The sequence below is a fragment of the Berghia stephanieae genome, chromosome 6 (genome assembly GCF_034508935.2).
Source record: "Berghia stephanieae isolate SIO BIC M18660-M18661 chromosome 6, UCSD_Bste_1.3, whole genome shotgun sequence".
Classification (NCBI taxonomy): Eukaryota; Metazoa; Mollusca; class Gastropoda; order Nudibranchia; family Aeolidiidae; genus Berghia; species Berghia stephanieae.
Genome location: NC_088365.1, coordinates 39,503,226 through 39,521,270, shown reverse-complemented (window position 1 = coordinate 39,521,270; position 18,045 = coordinate 39,503,226). Strand labels below are relative to the sequence as shown.

At 39.5% G+C, this 18,045-nt stretch overlaps 1 protein-coding gene across 1 annotated transcript in view; it reads right to left on the bottom strand.

Moving 5' to 3' along the window:
• LOC144975013 (inhibitor of growth protein 3-like) overlaps window positions 1–18,045 on the bottom strand; it is a 71,959-nt gene that overhangs the window by 7,635 nt on the left and 46,279 nt on the right. The window contains exon 8 of the mRNA XM_078918658.1: window positions 17,687–17,844. Coding sequence (XP_078774784.1) covers window positions 17,687–17,844 — 158 coding nt within the window. The remainder of the gene's footprint in view (window positions 1–17,686; window positions 17,845–18,045) is intronic.

Here is an 18,045-nt window from a genome sequence, read left to right as displayed (position 1 = left end):
TGAAGTCTGCTTCCCGTTCGATGGATCTCAAAACCCACTGAAAATCCTTGGAGTAGCAGCGGCCAATGTTGAAGCTCCTTCTCTGTTTGAGAATCTAATTGAAGACTGTAGACCTATCGCTACTAAGTCACGCCGTCATTCAGAGTTGGACGAACTTTTCATCGAGTCAGAAGTAAAGAAGCTCCTCAAGGAGGGTATCATCGAGCCTTCATCGTCACCATGGAGGGCTCAAGTGACGCACTCTCTCGAGCTACATGCAGTGTTGCTTCTTGTGACGATTTAAAACACCTTCATGAAGCCCTCAGTCACCCAGGAGTGACTAGAATGATTCACTTTGTACGAGCAAAGAACTTACCTTACAGTGTTGAGGATGTAAAGAAAATGACATCTGGATGTCCAGTCTGCTCTGAAATCAAACCTATATTTTACAAATCAAAACAAATGCCCAACCTCATCAAATCTACCCAGCCAATGGAAAGGCTTAGAATTGACTTTAAAGGGCCCACTGCCTACCTGTACTAGGAATAGATACTCTGATTGATGAATATTCCCGATTCCCATTTGCCTTCCCATGTGCCGACATGACTACAATCATTGTAATTTACTGCTTGAACCAAATGTTTTCAATATTTGGCATGCCTCACTACGTACATTCTGATAGAGGTCCTCAATTTATGTCAGAGGAATTGAAGTCATTTCTCCAGGAAAAAGGAATAGCAACTAGCCGATCAACTCCATATAACCCTAGAGGGAATGGGCAAGTGGAACGACTAAACAACACAATATGGAAAGCAATCACTCTCTCTCTCAAATCCAAAGGACTGTCTATCAACCAGTGGGAACTGGTTCTACAGGACTCTCTGCACTCTGTTCGTTCGCTTCTCTGCACTGAAACAAATGCTACACCGCATGAACGCATGGCAGCTCCTTGCCCTCATGGCTCCTATCGCCTGGGCCTGTTTACCTCAGACGCCATATAAGAACATCAAAGTATGACCCGATTGTGGATGAAGTTGATCTACTCGAAGCAAACTCACAATACGCTCATGTCCGTTTACCAGATGGCAGAGAATCAACTGTTTCCTTAAGGCATCTAGCTCCTGTTGGAAAGGCAGATTGAACCCACGTCAGTTGGTACACCGGGTGGTGCTAAAGCCTCTGATCTAACCCCTGATAATCAGACAAAGTTGACTGTAGAGCCCGATGTCGTCACTGCTCCAGATCAAACACCCAATGTTACCAACCTTGTGTCTGACAATCCACCCGATTTTGTTTCTTTGCCAGAAACTCGTTCTCTGCCTGAACCGGTCATAAAACCTGTCAAGACTCCCTTCATTAGAACGAGAAGTTATAGTTTAACCCTTTCCTTGCTAACAGGTTCACCATAAGTCAGGCTGAATTGCTAAGGGAAATTCACAGATCCACCCCCAATTGCTAAGCCAAGGGACATAACTCTAAATTCAAATACACTAATATTTTTTTTTAAATCATATAAAATCACCAAATTCATTTAGAATCAAATTTAATACACCATATTAAAGCCAAAAGAATGCAGTTTAAGAAAATATATACTTTGTTTGGGTTTCTTGTCCACAATGTCTTGTAAAAAATTAATAAAATCCAAAAAATGAAAAAAGCCGATATGAAAAGGCAGTGTTTTTGTTCTTTCTTACTGTTTTTCTGTCACTTTTTTAAATTTTCATGAAATTTTGAATAACATGATCCTCCATGAAGATGGATATTGCACAAATGGCACCCTGTCGTGGTCTCCCTTGTTCTGCCACTTGCCATTTTGATGCCATCCACAGCACACTGATAGCAGCGTCGCTTGCGTCCAGGCATAGCTGACAAGGAGTGTGTTGATGCATAAGGCCTAGATTGTCCTGCAGCTGATGGTTCCTCAGTTGGATTTCTTTTTGATGCTGCTCTCCTTAGTAGTGACTTAACAATGGAAGTCCTGAACAGCAGGTGACTTGAGGCTGATGTGTCCCGTGGTGCACGTGGGCGAGCAGATCTCAAGAGTTGAAATGAATTGATGATGCAGACCTGAAGTAAATACCACACCTCATAGCGCCACCATTTTCTCCCTGATCTACCCACAGACTAGTAGGACCTGTATTGGTCATTTAAATCTACACCAAACATCCCTGAATTGTAATCGTGAACAGGTCGTGGAATCTCCAGGTTCACAACTCCGACCTTGGAACGACGCGGAACAACAGTTGTGGAAGGGTCCGATGAAGTAGAAATCACATTGATTTGCCTCTTGTCCATCCACTGGGTAGCAACCATAAGGCCATTTTGCTTCATGGCCACATCCCCTCTCCTCTGTTTCTGTTTGCGAAGAGACCATCCCTTCCTGTTGGGTCGCACAACAGTATGTACCCCGCCGGAGGAGGTCAGCAGCCAGACGTGGAGAGCTAAAAAAATTGTCAAAATACACGATGTGATGAAGATCCAGATAAGGTTGCACCATAGAAAACACAACGTCATAGCCCTGGCCATGGGGAGATGCTGCCTCGTTTTTACCGGTGTAGACCCTGAAGTTTAGCAGGTAGCCAGTGTCAGACTCGGCGAGACACCAGATTTTGATGCCCCATGGAGTAGGTTTATTTTTTATGTATTGTTTGAATGATAGTCGACCCGTGAAACCCACCATTCCTTCATCTACTGCAAGTTTTTGTTTGGGTTTGTAGAGGGCGTAGCATTGTCCCCTGACATGGTCGAGGAGAGGACGCACTTTGTACAGAGGATCAAACGTCGGAAGATCACGAGTTGGTTGTTGCGAACTATCCGCCAAGTGAAAATATTGGTGGATCTTGGTAAAACGTTGACGACCCATTACATCAGCAATAGCTGGCTCACGCCAAAAGGGATCAGAGGATATATTTGTCTTCTTCCCCTTTTCCTTGCTGCTGTTGTTGGGCATATATGTTTGTTTCTGTCACCATCCTCTCCAACTGCTCATCACCAATAAACAGTTGGAATAAGTCAAAAGGCTCATTCCCTTCAAGTGAATGGACAGGTCCTGAGGCCTCGGTGAAGGGTTGCATCCGTGGTGTCACGTCGGATAGAATGTCTGACCAAGTGATTTCCTGATCGCCCGTCGCCGCTTGTCCATCATCAGATGCTGACATGAAAGAAAAAAAAGAAGAAAAATGGATTTAGTAATAGGTCAGTGACTGATTAAATAGGTTGAAAATGTAGAGAAAGAGGAAGAGATGGAGAGTTCTGAATGACAACATAAAGGACAAAATGATAGATAATGAATGATGATGTGTTCAGGGAGGTCCCAGCAACGTGTAGGTATTTGCTTATAAAGGCCTAACATGTGTTGCTTAGTGGAAGGATGGGAGAGCTAAGTAATTACTGATGTCATATTACTGTGAAATATTCTTAACTTACAAATAAACTGTATTATATCTATCTATTTAGAAGCCAAACACAAAGCAACTCAAGTTTAGTTATCAATATCACTTGAATAACGTCATTTTCTTTGTTTACACTCACCTTGGTTGTCAGAATCAGAGTCCAAGTTAGATCTAAACTCTGGTTCTAGATTCTCTGGCTCCACATCGATGTCTGATTCATTATCATCTTCCTCAAAATCGTTCTCAAAGACAATAGAATTCAAAAATTCGAAGGCCATTGCAACCAGATTCTGTCTCAAACTTTGCTTGGAACAACGTGAAAGTAGGCGATTTTCAACTGGGCACAATTTCAAAACGAAACTGAATAAACACATCCGGTTTCGATATTCGGAATCGTCAAACCCCCATTAAAATCGTGGATTTCGCACTGAAACGAAGTTTCTCGAGAGCTCGTTGCTATGTTACCTTAAAACGAGGCCGTTCGCGAGAGACGCATCCAGTCCCATTAGCATGTGATCGGTAATGTCGCATCCAGTCGCATTAGCAAGTAATCGGTAATGTCGCATCCAGTCGCATTAGTAAGGAAAGGGTTAAGAAGTGGACCCAAATAATGATACTGTTGGTTTGAATTTAATGCCGCAGAGAATGTGGTGATTTTGGTTAAATTTTGTGTCTTGTACATCTAATGTTTTGTTTTTCTCTTTTGTTATAGATGCCTGCTTGTGTTAAAAGTTGATTAAAGCTTTAGAAAGAATTTCAAAGTAAAATCTCATTTGTCTCTTTTGTGAACCAAATCTGCAACAGTAGTAGTAGTAGTAGTAGTAGTAGTAGTAGTAGTAGTAGTAGTAGTAGTAGTAGTAGTAGTAGTAGTAGTAGTAGTAGTAGTAGTAGTAGTAGTAGTAGTAGTCGTCGTCGTCGTCGTAGTAGTAGTAATGATGATGATATGGTGGTGGTGGTGGTTGAAGTAGTAGTGGTAGTGATTATGATGTGGTGGTGGTGGTTGTAGGTGTGGTCATGATGATGATGATGTAGTGGTGGTTGTAGTAGTGGTGGTCGTGATGATGATGTGTTGGTGGTGGTTGTAGTAGCAGTGGTAGTGATGATGAGGTGGTGGTGGTGGTGGTTGTAGTAGTAGTGCTAGTGGTGATGATGAGGTGGTGGTTGTTGTAGCAGTAGTGGAAGTGATGATGTGGTGGGGGTGGCGGTTGTAGTAGTAATGGTAGTGATGATAATGTGGTGGTGAAGGTTGTAGTAGTAGTGGTAATGATGATATGGTGGTGGTGGTTGCAGTAATTGTGATAGTGATGATGATGTGGTGGCTGTAGTAGTAGAAGTGGTAACGATGATGTGGTGGTGGTGGTTGTAGTAGTGGTGGTAGTAATAGTAATGATGATGTGGTGGTGGTGGTTGTAGTAAAAAAAATAGTAATTGAGCTGTATATAGCGCTATATCCACTAAATGTGCTCAAAGTGCTTTACAAAGGGTCCCTGGTCAACAGCAACATTTGACATGTAGGACGGGACATGACGCCTGTTAGGCGATATTACAATTTTTCGGACAAAGACAACGCTGTTAACGGCCAGGTACTCATTTTACACCTGAGTACAGTGAGAGAACATGAGTAAAGAGTCTTTTCCAAGGACTCAACTATGCGCCAAGCGCGAGGCTCGAACCCAGGACCTTCCGATAGTAATGGTGGTAAAGATGATGTGGTGATTGTAGTAGTAGTGGTCATGACGATGATGTGGTCGTGGTGGTTGTAGTAGTAGTGGTAGTGATGATGATGTGGTGGTGGTTGTGTAGTAGTAGTGGTAGTGATAGTGATGTGGTGTTGGTGGTTGTAGTAGTAGTGGTAGTGATGATGTAGTGGTGAAGTTGTAGTAGTAGAAGTAGTGATGTGGTGGTAGTGGTCGTGATGATGATGTGGTGGTGGTTGTTTGTTTTCAGTTTTTAAGGATTTTACGGCGCTTGCAACACATAAAGGTCCTATCAGCGCCAGTAAAAAGGAAGAAAATGGGAAAGTAAAAAGTTCTAGAAATACACTTAAAGCACCCAAGAAAAGGGAAGACAAAAGGGGGATTGGTTCAAATAGGAAACAGATTTAGATTCCAAGAGCACACAATCAGAGTACTTGGTTTGCAATCACCTAAAAGTCTCATCCAGACATACGCATAGGACCCCACTAAGAGGAATACACTCAAATATTTACAAATCATATATAAAATGTATACAAAACATAATACAGTGCATAACAGAGATGATTTACAAGGAAAAAAATATCATCTCCCAAACCGAACTACACATTTGACTGTTTCCCTCTCAGCCAGGGCCAGGATAAAACCAAGTAATCTCATTCCAAGACCAAGACAGATTGCAAGTTGGAAAACAGATATAGGGGGATAGAAGACGCAGTAAGTACCTCCCTGCCCACTATGGGAGGTCGGGAACCCCACCCAGTGGTGGTGGTTTTAATAGTGGTGGTAGTGATGGTCGTAGTAGTAGTGCTAGTGATGATGATGAAGTGGTGGTGGTTGTAGTAGTGGTAGTGATGATAATATGGTGGTATTGGTTGTAGTAGTAGTGGTAATGATGATGTGGTGGTGGTGGTGGTGGTTGCGGTAGTTGTGATAGTGATGATAATGTGGTGGTTGTAGCAGTAGAAGTGGGAATGATGAAGTGGTGGTGGTGGTGGTTGTAGTAATTGTGGTAAAGATGATGTGGTGGTTGTAGTAGTAGTGGTCATGATGATGATGTGGTGGTGGTGGTTGTAATAGTAGTGGTAGTGATGATATGATTATGATGGTGGTGGTTGTAGTATTAGAGGTAGTGATGATGATGTGGTGGTGGTGGTTGCAGTAGCAGTGGTATTGATGATGTGGTGGTCGTGGTTTTAATAGTGGTGGTAGTGATGGTTATAGTAGTAGTGCCAGTGATGATGATGTAGTGGTGGTGGTTGTAGTAATTGTGGTAGTGATGATGTGGTGATGGTGGTTGTAGTAGTAGTGGCAGTGATGATGATGTGGTGATGGAGGGAAGGGGGATATCCTTGGAACAATTTGACATCACTTCACCGGAATTTGACGGAAGTTGCCCATAACCCGGAATTTTTTGCTCCAGATCGGAGTTTTTTCCGGTGAAACCGGAGTTTTGGCATCACGGGCTTTGTTATAAACTTATGTAGTGTGCATTAAATTTTGAATTAATGATTTATTGCACATTATCTATAATGTGTCGCAATTACCAAAGACTGATATGAAATCTCTAGCTTTAAATCATTTGAAATAGTGATTATATACTCAAAATTGTCAAATTAACAATGAATGTTGTTTATATAACTTCGAAAAATTGTATCTATGCATGAACGTTTCACAAAGCATTTAACAGATTTTCTAAAACCTACACACGCTTAAACGATACGGTATGAAGCTGAATCTCTCTTAGTTCCACTTTCCTAATGCTGCCAAAAGAACATTAAAAAGGACGGGGATGGAATTGGAATTTCACAATCAACCCTGAAATTCACAGGTTATCTTACAAAATGTGATGATTGATGTGCTGCATATTACAAATCTGACTATATTAGTAGTAGTAGTAGTAGTAGTAGTAGTAGTAGTAGTAGTAGTAGTAGTAGTAGTAGTAGTAGTAGTAGTAGTATTAGTAGTAGTAGTAGTATCAGACCTGCCAACCTTCCCAGAATAAAAAGTGTATTCTATGATCCTAAAAAGTGTATTTTGTCTGCATGTGTGGAAAATAAAAGTGCGCAAAATACAAAAATTTATATAAAAGCTAACATCAAACTCAAATCAAAAATAAACTCCGATCTTCATCATTCAAACATTCGTTTGCAGCAATCACTAGTAATTGCAAAATTATCGGTTTATCGAGAAATTAAAACTTAAAGACCATTTTAAATCAGTATAAGGCTCAGAAATTGCAATATCTAAGGATATTGCTTTCAAAACACTAAAAGAAATGAACAAAATACCCAAAATATGTTGGTAGTATTGATGCTAGTGCCTGTATAAGATGAGATGCTGGTTGTAGCGATGGTGCTCTAGCGGTGGTGGTGATGGATGAAGTGATGTGGTGGTGGTGGTTGTGGCAGTGACAATGCTGTGATGGTGGTCTTAACTGTAACAGTGGTGATGCCATGGTAGTGATGGTTTGAGATGATGATGCTGATGTCCCAAATGAAGTTGTGATGGTGATATACATCTGCCAGCCCAGTAAATCAGTTGAAGGTTTTGAGATAAAATATTTGTGAGAGTGGTCTTCAATCTAATAGAGATGACAATTTGCAGCAGTGACAAGATAATTTCCATTATGTTATCAAATGATCCATGCCTCTCTCTCTCTCTCTCTCTCTCTCTCTCTCTCTCTCTCTCTCTCTCTCTCTCTCTCTCCCTTTTTTATAGCATTTACTACTCCTCCTCCTACTACAACTACAAACAATTTCTACAACCACTACTAGACTAGTACTATTACTACTACCACTATTACTTCTACTCCTACCACTATTACTACTTAATACTATTACTGTTGGTCAAATGATGGGAAATTCACACATATCAAAGACAAGTTAAATACTTCTAGAGGATTCATTTTGAACCATTTTGTTCCTAAAGCTGCCCAGTTGGTAATGAAAGAAAGAAAAAATCACTCATACAAAATAATAAATCTTAAAGATCATTAAATTTTTAAAAACAAAATATAGTAATTTTAGTAATTACAAAGGGAAATAATCAATTTATGTTTAAGCTTATCACAGGGATGCCACCAGGCAAATTTTAAAAAGCCTGAAAACTTGCGCGGACGAGATACAAATCAACGTCAAGGGCTTTGTTGGGATTTGAAAAATATCAAATTTGGAATATTGTTTCAGTACTTATTATTGCAATTGAGAGCAAATAACACACAAAAGAAAGGAGAGTTAACAGTTTTCAAATTGATAAAATAAGGTGCTGAAAACAAAATATAGACAAATTAATATCAATAGCTATCAGGGCTGTGAATGACTGGTCACATAAAAGGAGAAAATTTTTCATTGTGAAAATCATGACCCACCCATGCAACCATAACCTATAAATTTGAACTTCACTCAAATTCACTGAGATGCGATCCAAAATTTGTCTCGCAGCAATTTCTGACACGACTCGGAGAATTTCAAAAGTTGAAAGTGTAATTACATTTGGTGGTTGTAGTAGGGATGATGATGTGGTGGTGGTTGTAGTAGTAGTGGTGGTAGTGATTATAGTCGTACTGATCGTATGGATAATTGTGTGGTGGTGGTTGTAGTAGCTGTGGTAGGAATGATGATGTAGTGGTAGTTGTAGTAGTAGTGGTGGTAGGGATGTTGTGGTGTTATTTGTAGTAGTAGTGGTGCTAGGGATGATGGTGTGGTGGTGGTTGTAGTAGGAGTTGTGGTGGTTGTAGTAGGAGTTGTGGTAGGGATGATGTGGTAGTGGTGGTAGGGATGATGATGTGGTGGTGATTGAAGTAGTAGTAGTAGTAGTAGTAGTAGTAGTAGTAGTAGTAGTAGTAGTAGTAGTAGTAGTAGTAGTAGTAGTAGTGGTGGTCTTAGAGATGATGATGTGATGGTGGTTGTAGTAGTAGTGGTGGTAGGGTTGATGATGTGGTGGTGGTTGTAGTAGTGGTGGTCTTTTAGAGATAATTGTGTGGTGGTGGTTGTAATAGTTGTGGTAGGAATTATGATGTGGTGGTAGTTGAAATAGTACTGGTGGTAGGGATGATGTGGTGTTATTTGTAGTAGTAGTGTTGGTAGGGATGATGATGTGGTTGTGGTTGTAATAGTAGTGGTTGTAGAGATGATGTAGTGGTTTTGGTGAGTGTTTTTTATTCAGTGATAATAATAGCAATTTGTCAAAAAGGAGAAAAATGTCTCCGTCTATCGGTCAAACGTAAGCAAAGTGTAAAAATAACAGTAACAGTTTTGTATTGGTATCATGTAATATATTACTATTACTAGTATAAATCCATTCTCATCATTAAACATAAATTTACTTTTTGTAAACATTTAATGAATTGTCCTTTCCACATGTTAAAAGCCTACAATGTTATTCAAATAAAAGGCCAGAAAGTGTTGTTTTGTTTTGATTTTTGCTTTATAAAGCAGGCTACAATATCTTTTATTTTTTTTACCGAAACCTAATGTTATTCAGCTTATAAATTATAAATACAACCCAAGAATCTCACAAAGTTAAAGCCATAGTCAAAAGGTAAAAAGAAAGAAGAATAAACTAAGCCAATCACCATTGCTTTATTCTAATGTATTATCTCTGTATAAACAGATGATTTAATGGATGGTTGCGAGAGAGAGAGAGAGAGAGAGAGGAGAGGAGAGAGAGAGAGAGAGAGAGAGAGAGAGAGAGAGAGAGAGAGAGAGAGAGAGAGAGAGAGGAGAGAGAGAGAGGAGAGAGAGAGAGAGAGAGAGAGAGAGAGAGAGAGAGAGAGAGAGAGAGAGAGAGAGAGAGAGAGAGAGAGAGAGAGAGAGAGAGAGAGAGAGAGAGAGAGAGAGAGAGAGAAGAGAGAGAGAGAGAGAGAGAGAGAGAGAGAGAGAGAGAGAGAGAGAGAGAGAGAGAGAGAGAGAGAGAGAGAGAGAGAGAGAGAGAGAGAGAGAGAGAGAGAGAGAGAGAGAGAGAGAGAAGAGAGAGAGAGAGAGAGGAGAGAGAGAGAGAGAGAGAGAGAGAGAGAGAGAGAGAGAGAGAGAGAGAGAGAGAGAGAGAGAGAGAGAGAGAGAGAGAGAGAGAGAGAGAGAGAGAGAGAGAGAGAGAGAGAGAGAGAGAGAGAGAGAGAGAGAGAGAGAGAGAAGAGAGAGGAGAGAGGAGAGAGAGAGAGAGAGAGAAGAGAGAGAGGAACTTCTCTACCAGAATAATTTATGAATTGATCTTAGGAATTCTATATCAAAAGAAAAGAAGAAGAAAAGAGAAATGGAAAGAAAAAAACAGAGAGAGAGAGAGAGAGAGAGAGAGAGAGAGAGAGAGAGAGAGAGAGAGAGAGAGAGAGAGAGAGAGAGAGAGAGACTATTGCACAGGTGTCAAAATATGACATAAGACATAATAGTGATTTTGTGGTTTTGAGGGAAATGTTTGACACGGCAAATTCATCGAAAAATCACTGTATATTTATTTTTAAAATTTTTTAAAAAGGAGGAATTGTGATGGGGATGGGCGGAGATAAACTATCATTTAGGTGCCCAAATATTTGACTGGCGGTGACAGCCCCAATTATTCACCCGGCGAAAATGTTTCCGCTCAAATCTCGATGCGATTTTTTTCTTCTTTAATTTTTTTTGTTTTTTTTTTTTTTTTTTTTTTTTTTTTTTTTTTTTTTTTTTTGAATAGTGACGACGGACAAAACCGGAGGTTCCGGATTAAAACCGGCTGGTGGTTAAAAAAAAAGGATTTCCGGCTAAAACCGGAAAAGTAGCATCGCTGTTATCAGCAATACAGTTTTAAATTGAAATCTTCATTGCCAAAGATTTAATTTTCACTTTAAATTTTCTATTTAACAAGTGGTAAAAGCTTAAATGAGGCCTGAGGCCATTTAAAGTATAAAATAAGCTTACATGCATAATTCTATGCAAATCCTCAAAAAGTTAAGAGAAAAATATTGATGAAAACCGGCAACATATAACTAACTGAAATGAAAACAATAGTATACTAACTGTGATGCATCATTCAGAAACACAGTCAATAAAAAAAAAAAAGAAACATGGTCAACAATTGATATATGACGTGTTGTCATTTTCAAATCTGAAAAAAAACAAAAAAATCCAAATATTACAACAAAATCGTACTAAATCCTTTGGAATCGTATCCACGTATTTGAGTCCAAATACCGTGCTACAATACGATTAATCCTACCGGTTGGCAGGTCTGTAGTATTGGTAGTTGTAGTAGTAGTAGTAGTAGTAATAGTACAGGCCTGTAAACGGTTGGTGAAAAAGTTGTCGGATCTTTTTGAACATGCGAAAATAGATCAACAGCACAAAAATATGGATTAATTAATAAACACAACACAGACATGACACGTCAATTAACTGGTCAAATCATGTCACTTTCCCCAACTCATTTATAATACAATAAGCAGGTCAATATTTTATGGTACCAAAAAACAAAAAAATCCCAATTATTTAAGAGAGTACACGCATTTCAGATCCCGGGCCTGTTATTGTTGTAAAATGAAAGGAAGAGAGCAATTCCTACCCTTTTGAAGGATATGTAGTGCTTGACATGAGAAGCTGCTTTATCTTCGCTCCTGTTTGTGTTAAATCTTTAAGCTGATTCTTTCATTTATTTGGTTTAATTCTTATAAAAGAAGAAGAAGAACAACAACAACAACAACAATAACAACAAAACAATAACAACAACAAGAAAAAGAAGAAGAAAAAGGAGGAGGTGGTGGTGATGGTGCGGTCATGTGTGAAGGAGGAAAAAGAGAAAAATTAAAACAATCACGGTCAGGAAGGTCAAGAATACTTCCGCTTCTTTCATTTATTTGGTTTAATTCTTACAAAAGAAGAAGAAGAAGAAGAAGAAGAAGAAGAAGAAGAAGAAGAAGAAGAAGAAGAAGAAGAAGAAGAAGAAGAAGAAGAAGAAGAAGAAGAAGAAGAAGAAGAAGAAGAAGAAGAAGAAGAAGAAGAACAACAACAACAACAACAACAACAACAAAAAGGAGGAGGAGGTGGTGCTGATGGTGTGGTCATGTGTGAAGGAGGAAAAAGAGAAAAATTAAAACAAACACGGTAGGAAGGTCAAGATTACTTCCGCTGAGAGCTTTCGAAGAAACCACTGAGAACTTTCGAAGAAAAATATTTATTTCGCATTATTTTTTTTCCGGTTGACATTCATACTGAAACAGAGAAAGCATGGGGAGGAAAATAATCAGTCGGGAATTATGTGTGGTTAACAAAATAGAGAAACGGCCCAGTCCCACAAGCACTGTGCTTGTTAGTTGATTACTGCCTACGCGTGACACTGTCACCCCTCTCTCTCGTCTGTGGCAGTGAATACCTCCATGTCTAGCGAGGCACGAAATAAAACTCTTTATTTTCTTTTTTGTTGGTTCTGTTTGGTTGTTTTACGTTAGGAATTTTATTTTTACTTTTAATCTCTTTTTTTTTTTTAATGTCAGCAATTAACAGAATATATCGAGCAAAATCACACTGTCAGAAATCCGACAAAAGTCGGAAGATTTACAGGCCTGGTGGTGGTGGTGGTCGTCGTAGTTGTAGGAGTAGTAGTAGTAGTAGTAGTAGTAGTAGTAGTAGTAGTAGTAGTAGTTGTAGTAAGAGTAGTAGTAGTAGTAGTAGTAGTAGTAGTAGTAGTGGTAGTAGTAGTAGTAGTAGTAGTAGTAGTAGTAGTAGTAGTAGTAGTAGTAGTAGTAGTAGTAGCAGCAGTAGTAGTAGCAGTAGCAGCAGCAGTAGTAGTAGTAGTAGTAGTAGTAGTAGTAGTAGTAGTAGTAGTAGTAGTAGTAGTAGTAGAGGATAAAATCGGGTAATTTCGTAGTTTTTTCTTTGTCTCACATCTGGCCTGCCGTGAGAGGCTAATTTGCCAATTGGGCAACCTAAACACTGACAATAAGTTTACCTGGCCAATTAATTATATTTATGTCAACATAGATTTATATTCAGAGACGCCAACTTTAAATTTGGCTCACAGGAGTTTCAGACACCACTCGTAGGAATTTCAATGCTGAAAGAGGAATTTCCGCACACAAGAAAAAGGAATTGGAATGGTATTTGGCATTGTGTTTACATATTGTACAGTTCTAAATAGATAACTGATTAGAATTATATTATGATACATAAACAAATTGCAAATTACAATCCCAACGTTTCCTTATTTCAAATGAAGTAAAGCGCCAAAACCTAATGGTAGAGATTGTAGTACTGGCGATAGTGAGGATGATGTGGTGTTGGTGGTTATTGCAGTAGTGGTAGTAATGATGAAGATGTGATAGTGGTTGTTGTGTTGGTGTAGTAGTTGTAGTGATGATGATGTGGTCGTGATGATAATGATGTGGTGGTGGTTGTAGTGGTGGTGGTAGTGATGTTGATGTGGTGGTGATGGTGGTTGTAGTACAAATGGTAGTGATGATAATGTGGTAGTGGTGGTTGTAGTAGTAGTGGTAGTGATAATGATGTGGTGGTGGTGGTTGTAGTAGTAGTGGTAGTGATGATAATGTGGTGGTGGTGGTTGTAGTAGTAGTGGTAGTGATGATGTAGTGGTGGTGGTTGTAGTAGTAGTGGTCGTGATGATGATGTTGTGCTGGTGGTTGTAGTAGTAGTGGTAGTGATGATGATGATGTGGTAGTCGTGGTTGTAGTAGGAGTAGTAGTATAGGTAGTGATGATGATGTGGTGGTGGTGGTGGTTGTAGTAGCAGTGGTAGTGATGATGTGGCGGTGGTGGTGGTAGTTGTAGTAGTAGCAGTGGTGGTAGTGATGAAGATGAGGTGGTGGTGGGGCTTGTAGTAGTAGTGGTAGTGATAATCGTGTGGTGGTGGTTGTAGTAGTGGTGGTAGTGATGATGATGTGGTAGTGATGATGGTTGTAGTAGAAATGGTAGTGATGATGAAATGGTAGTGGTGGTTGTAGTAGTAGTGGTAATCATGATGTGGTGGTGGTGGTTATAGTAGTAGTAGCAGTAGTGATGATGTGGTGGTGGTTGTAGTAGTAGTAGTAGAAGTAATGATGATGTGGTGGTGGTGGTTGTAGTAGTAGTGGTTAATGATGTGGTGGTGGTGGTTATAGTAGTAGTGGTAATGATGATGTGGTGGTGGTGGTTGTAGTAGTAGTGGTAGTTGCAGTGATGATGATGTGGTGGTGGTGGTTGTAGTAGTAGTGGTGATGATGATGCGGTGGTGGTGGTGGTTGTAGTAGTTGTGGTAGTGATGATGTTGGGGCAGTGGTTGTAGTAGTAGTGGTAGTTGTAGTGATGATGTGGTGGCGGTGGTTGTAGTATTAGTGGTAGTTGTAGTGATGATGTGGTGGTGGTGGTTGTAGTAGTACTGGTAGTGATGATGATGTGGTAGTGGTTTTAGTAGTAGTGGTAATGACGATGTAGTGGTGGTTGTAGTAGTAGTGGTAGTGATGATGATGTGGTGGTGGTTGTAGTAGTAGAGGTCGTGATGATGATGTGGTAATGGTGGTTGTAGTAGTAGCTGTAAAGATGATGTGATGCTGGTGGTTGTAGTAGTAGTGGTATTGATGATGATGTGGAAGTGGTGGTTGTAGTAATTGTGGTAGGTGCAGTGATGATGATGTGGTAATGGTGGTGGTTGCAGTAGTAGTGGTAGTGATGACGATGTGGTTGTGGTGGTTGTAGTAGTAGTAGTGGTAGTTGCAGTGATGATGATGCGGTGGTGGTGGTTGTAGGAGTAGTGGTAGTGATGATGATGTGGTGGTGGTGGACGTAATAGTGATGGTAGTTGTGGTAGTGATGATGATGTGGTGGTGGTGGTTGTAATAGTGATGGTAGTTGTGGTACTGATGATGATGTGGTGGTGATGGTTGCAGTAGTAGTGGTCGTGATGATGGTTGTAATACTAGTGGTAGTGATGATGATGTGGTGGTTGGAGGGGGTATCCTTGAAACAAATTGACCTCACCGGAATTTGACGGAAGTTGCCCGGAGCCCGGAATTTTTTGCTCTAGACCGGAGTTTTTTCCGGTGAAACAGGAGTTTTGGCATCGCTGTATATTGTATTTTATTCACAAGAGTCCTTTTTTAAACTGCCACTGTTGTCGGGTACATTCGCCGTACATAGGGTAACTTCGCCGCAAGATTTTGTACTTAGTTTTTCTCCCTACAAGAGAATATGAGGAACAATTTCCATTTCTTAAACTCTTTTTGTCCTCAAATCTCTCTACATTATCCAATACTGCATATTAACACATATTTATTGGCACTTGTATCGAGTGTGATGATGTATGTAAAGTGACTTCCTGGGGACACATTACAATGCCAGTAACAAGATCATAGCCTGCTGCCCATCCATACCCGAGTTGACTGGTTTCTGGTTATTATACCCACTTACATATTTATTATTTACATTTCTTAACTTAGATTTCAGTGCTAACTCACAGCATTTATTGTACACATAAGATCGTCTTTGGAATAATTATTGTATGATGATAGTGATGTGCGGCGAATTTACCCGAAAGTATATACTTTTGGAATAATGTATTAAATATTTTAGAAATATTTTTCTGATGAAAATTTACTCTGATAATGAAAATAAAATGGATAAGGATGGCCACAAAGTGAATACCACATTGATTTTGTGACCAGGGCCTTCACATTCAAATGCACAAACTAGGGGAACTTTAGTGTAGGGTTGCCGTTAGTCAAAAAGTCAAGGATGTCACAACATCTTGATTACTACATGTCATTTTGATGTGCTATAACTCTTAAAGATTTCTCATTTGTTTCCTGTAAACAGGAGCAATACTTACATTCACATCTTGTCTTTTGAATATGGTCTATTCCAACGTGAGGGGTGTAAGGATAAATGTTAACCAGGCATTATTTATTGGGGGGTGGAGGGTCGCAACGAATTTCCCCCCTAATCGCAACATTTCCCAAGGAACGGAATTAATTCTATATAAAAGTCACTGGTTAATTGCAACAAACGTCAGTTAATTGGGGGGGGGGGGGGGGTGATTAGGAGCTGGTAGAACTTTTGTAATAGGTTATGAATAGTATGCATTGCCGGCAGTTTTCAGAAATGATTTCCTGGTGCTGTGGAATACTTATTTTTCTTTTATTCTTTGTCTACTACTAGAGTCGTCCCTTCCCTTACCGACCATTTCCCCGACCGTCCAAATAGAAAGTTTTTGTTTTGTTACGTCTTTAATTGAATGCCTTCAGTTGTAATAACCTGATTACATCATTTACGAAGATTGCTTCCGCCACTACAAACTGTCAAAATAGCGAAAACTCACTCAAATTGACAACTTTTGTTCAGGTAAGATGAAAGTGTTTCTTGTCTTACGGGTTACACGTCATCCGTCCTGACTGACAAATAAGCAGAATGTAACTCTTCTAACAGTAGAAATATATTGAGTGGCTTAAAACTGCCTCCTGGGATCTATATTTAGGCATTACTATAGTCAAATCGGTGTTGAATCTCCATTGTGCCCTGAAAACAGGTTGGTTGGTGAGGGAAGGGCATTTTCGCATGTTCCATCCCCTACAGACCAAACACTTTAAATGGGTCTTTAAAAACCCCTACCAAACACCTAAAAACGTTTTATGTTGTTTTTCTTTATTTCATGGACCTAGATGTGTAAATAGTTGCTAAATAGTTTGTCGTTTAACAGTGGCTGCTATTAGGAAGGCAGAAAAAGAGGCTACAAAGAAGACTGAGCAGGAAAGGAAACGTCAGGAGAGGGGAAAAAATAAAGCAGATAGATTGGCACTGAAGCAGAAAGGGAGAGGGAAGGGTAAAAAAAAAGAGAAAGACAGAAATCATCCTCGGCGAAACTAGTCAAGACTCATACAGAGGTTATTATGGACAATGATTCATCATGTTCATCAGATTGCTTCAGCAAGAGAGAATACAATGGCCGAATTAGTTGCGGCCGGTGCAAGCGCTGGTTACATTTTTTTTAAAACAATGCCTGGGCAGTCAGCGTGATTCCATTGAAGCCCTTGACGAGGAAGGGCTCGATGATATTTATTTCAATTAAATGTTTGTTTTTTTTGTTTAATATGCATGTCATGTCTTGTCCTCATCAATGTCAATATATTAATGTTTCCTTGGCAGATAGACATTGTAAAGAGCCTCGAGCGAGAAATTTAAACTTATTTTTTAAAATGAATATATGATAGTCTTAATTACTGTATACTTACGATGATATTTACAGAACAGCCTTCCTTGTTATTCATTTGAGCTTAAAATCAATTGGAGTGCATCATAATAATGTTCCGTTAGTGGTAAGATCGGGTGGTCGGTAGGGGATCAGGCTTTGGGTGGTAGGGGAACGATGGAAAAGAATGTGGTCGGTAGGGGAAAAATATATCACATATTTAACACCACTAGAACATGGATAATATTTCTTGCCGGGGAAAAGTCAGTTGACAAACCAAAACCTATCACCATGTTTTAAGATTTTGCGACATTGCTCTTTGCAAATAGGATTATTTATGGTGCTTGTTTTGGACAGATTATTTCCCTTTTTCTCATAAGGCGTGACAAGGCTCTTAGCGGACGGTAGGGGATTGAACGACTCTACTCTACCAGATATTCTTTAACAATAAGATTCAATAATTTATATATTTTTCAACACCTACTTTTTGGTCCTCTGTGAGCGAGATGTTGTCTCTGGAGTGGCTGGGGCTGAGGAGGATTGAGTCATACCAAGATTGATGTCTTTTGTGAGGACTGCAGGATTTTTCGTCATCAAATCATAGCTGGCTTTCATACTCGAAGTGCGACGACCTTGTTGTAACTATTAATAGATATTCAATATAAAGATGAAAAATTGAAGTAAGTGTTAAAAGCCTTGCAATGTAATGACTGGCAATATTTTAAGTCAACATCATTAAGCGCTTAACAAAAAAAATACAAAAATCTTTAAACATTTAGCAGAGTTGAAATAAATACTACAAGATTTCTATTAGAATTATATGTCAAGAACTAAAAAATCTAA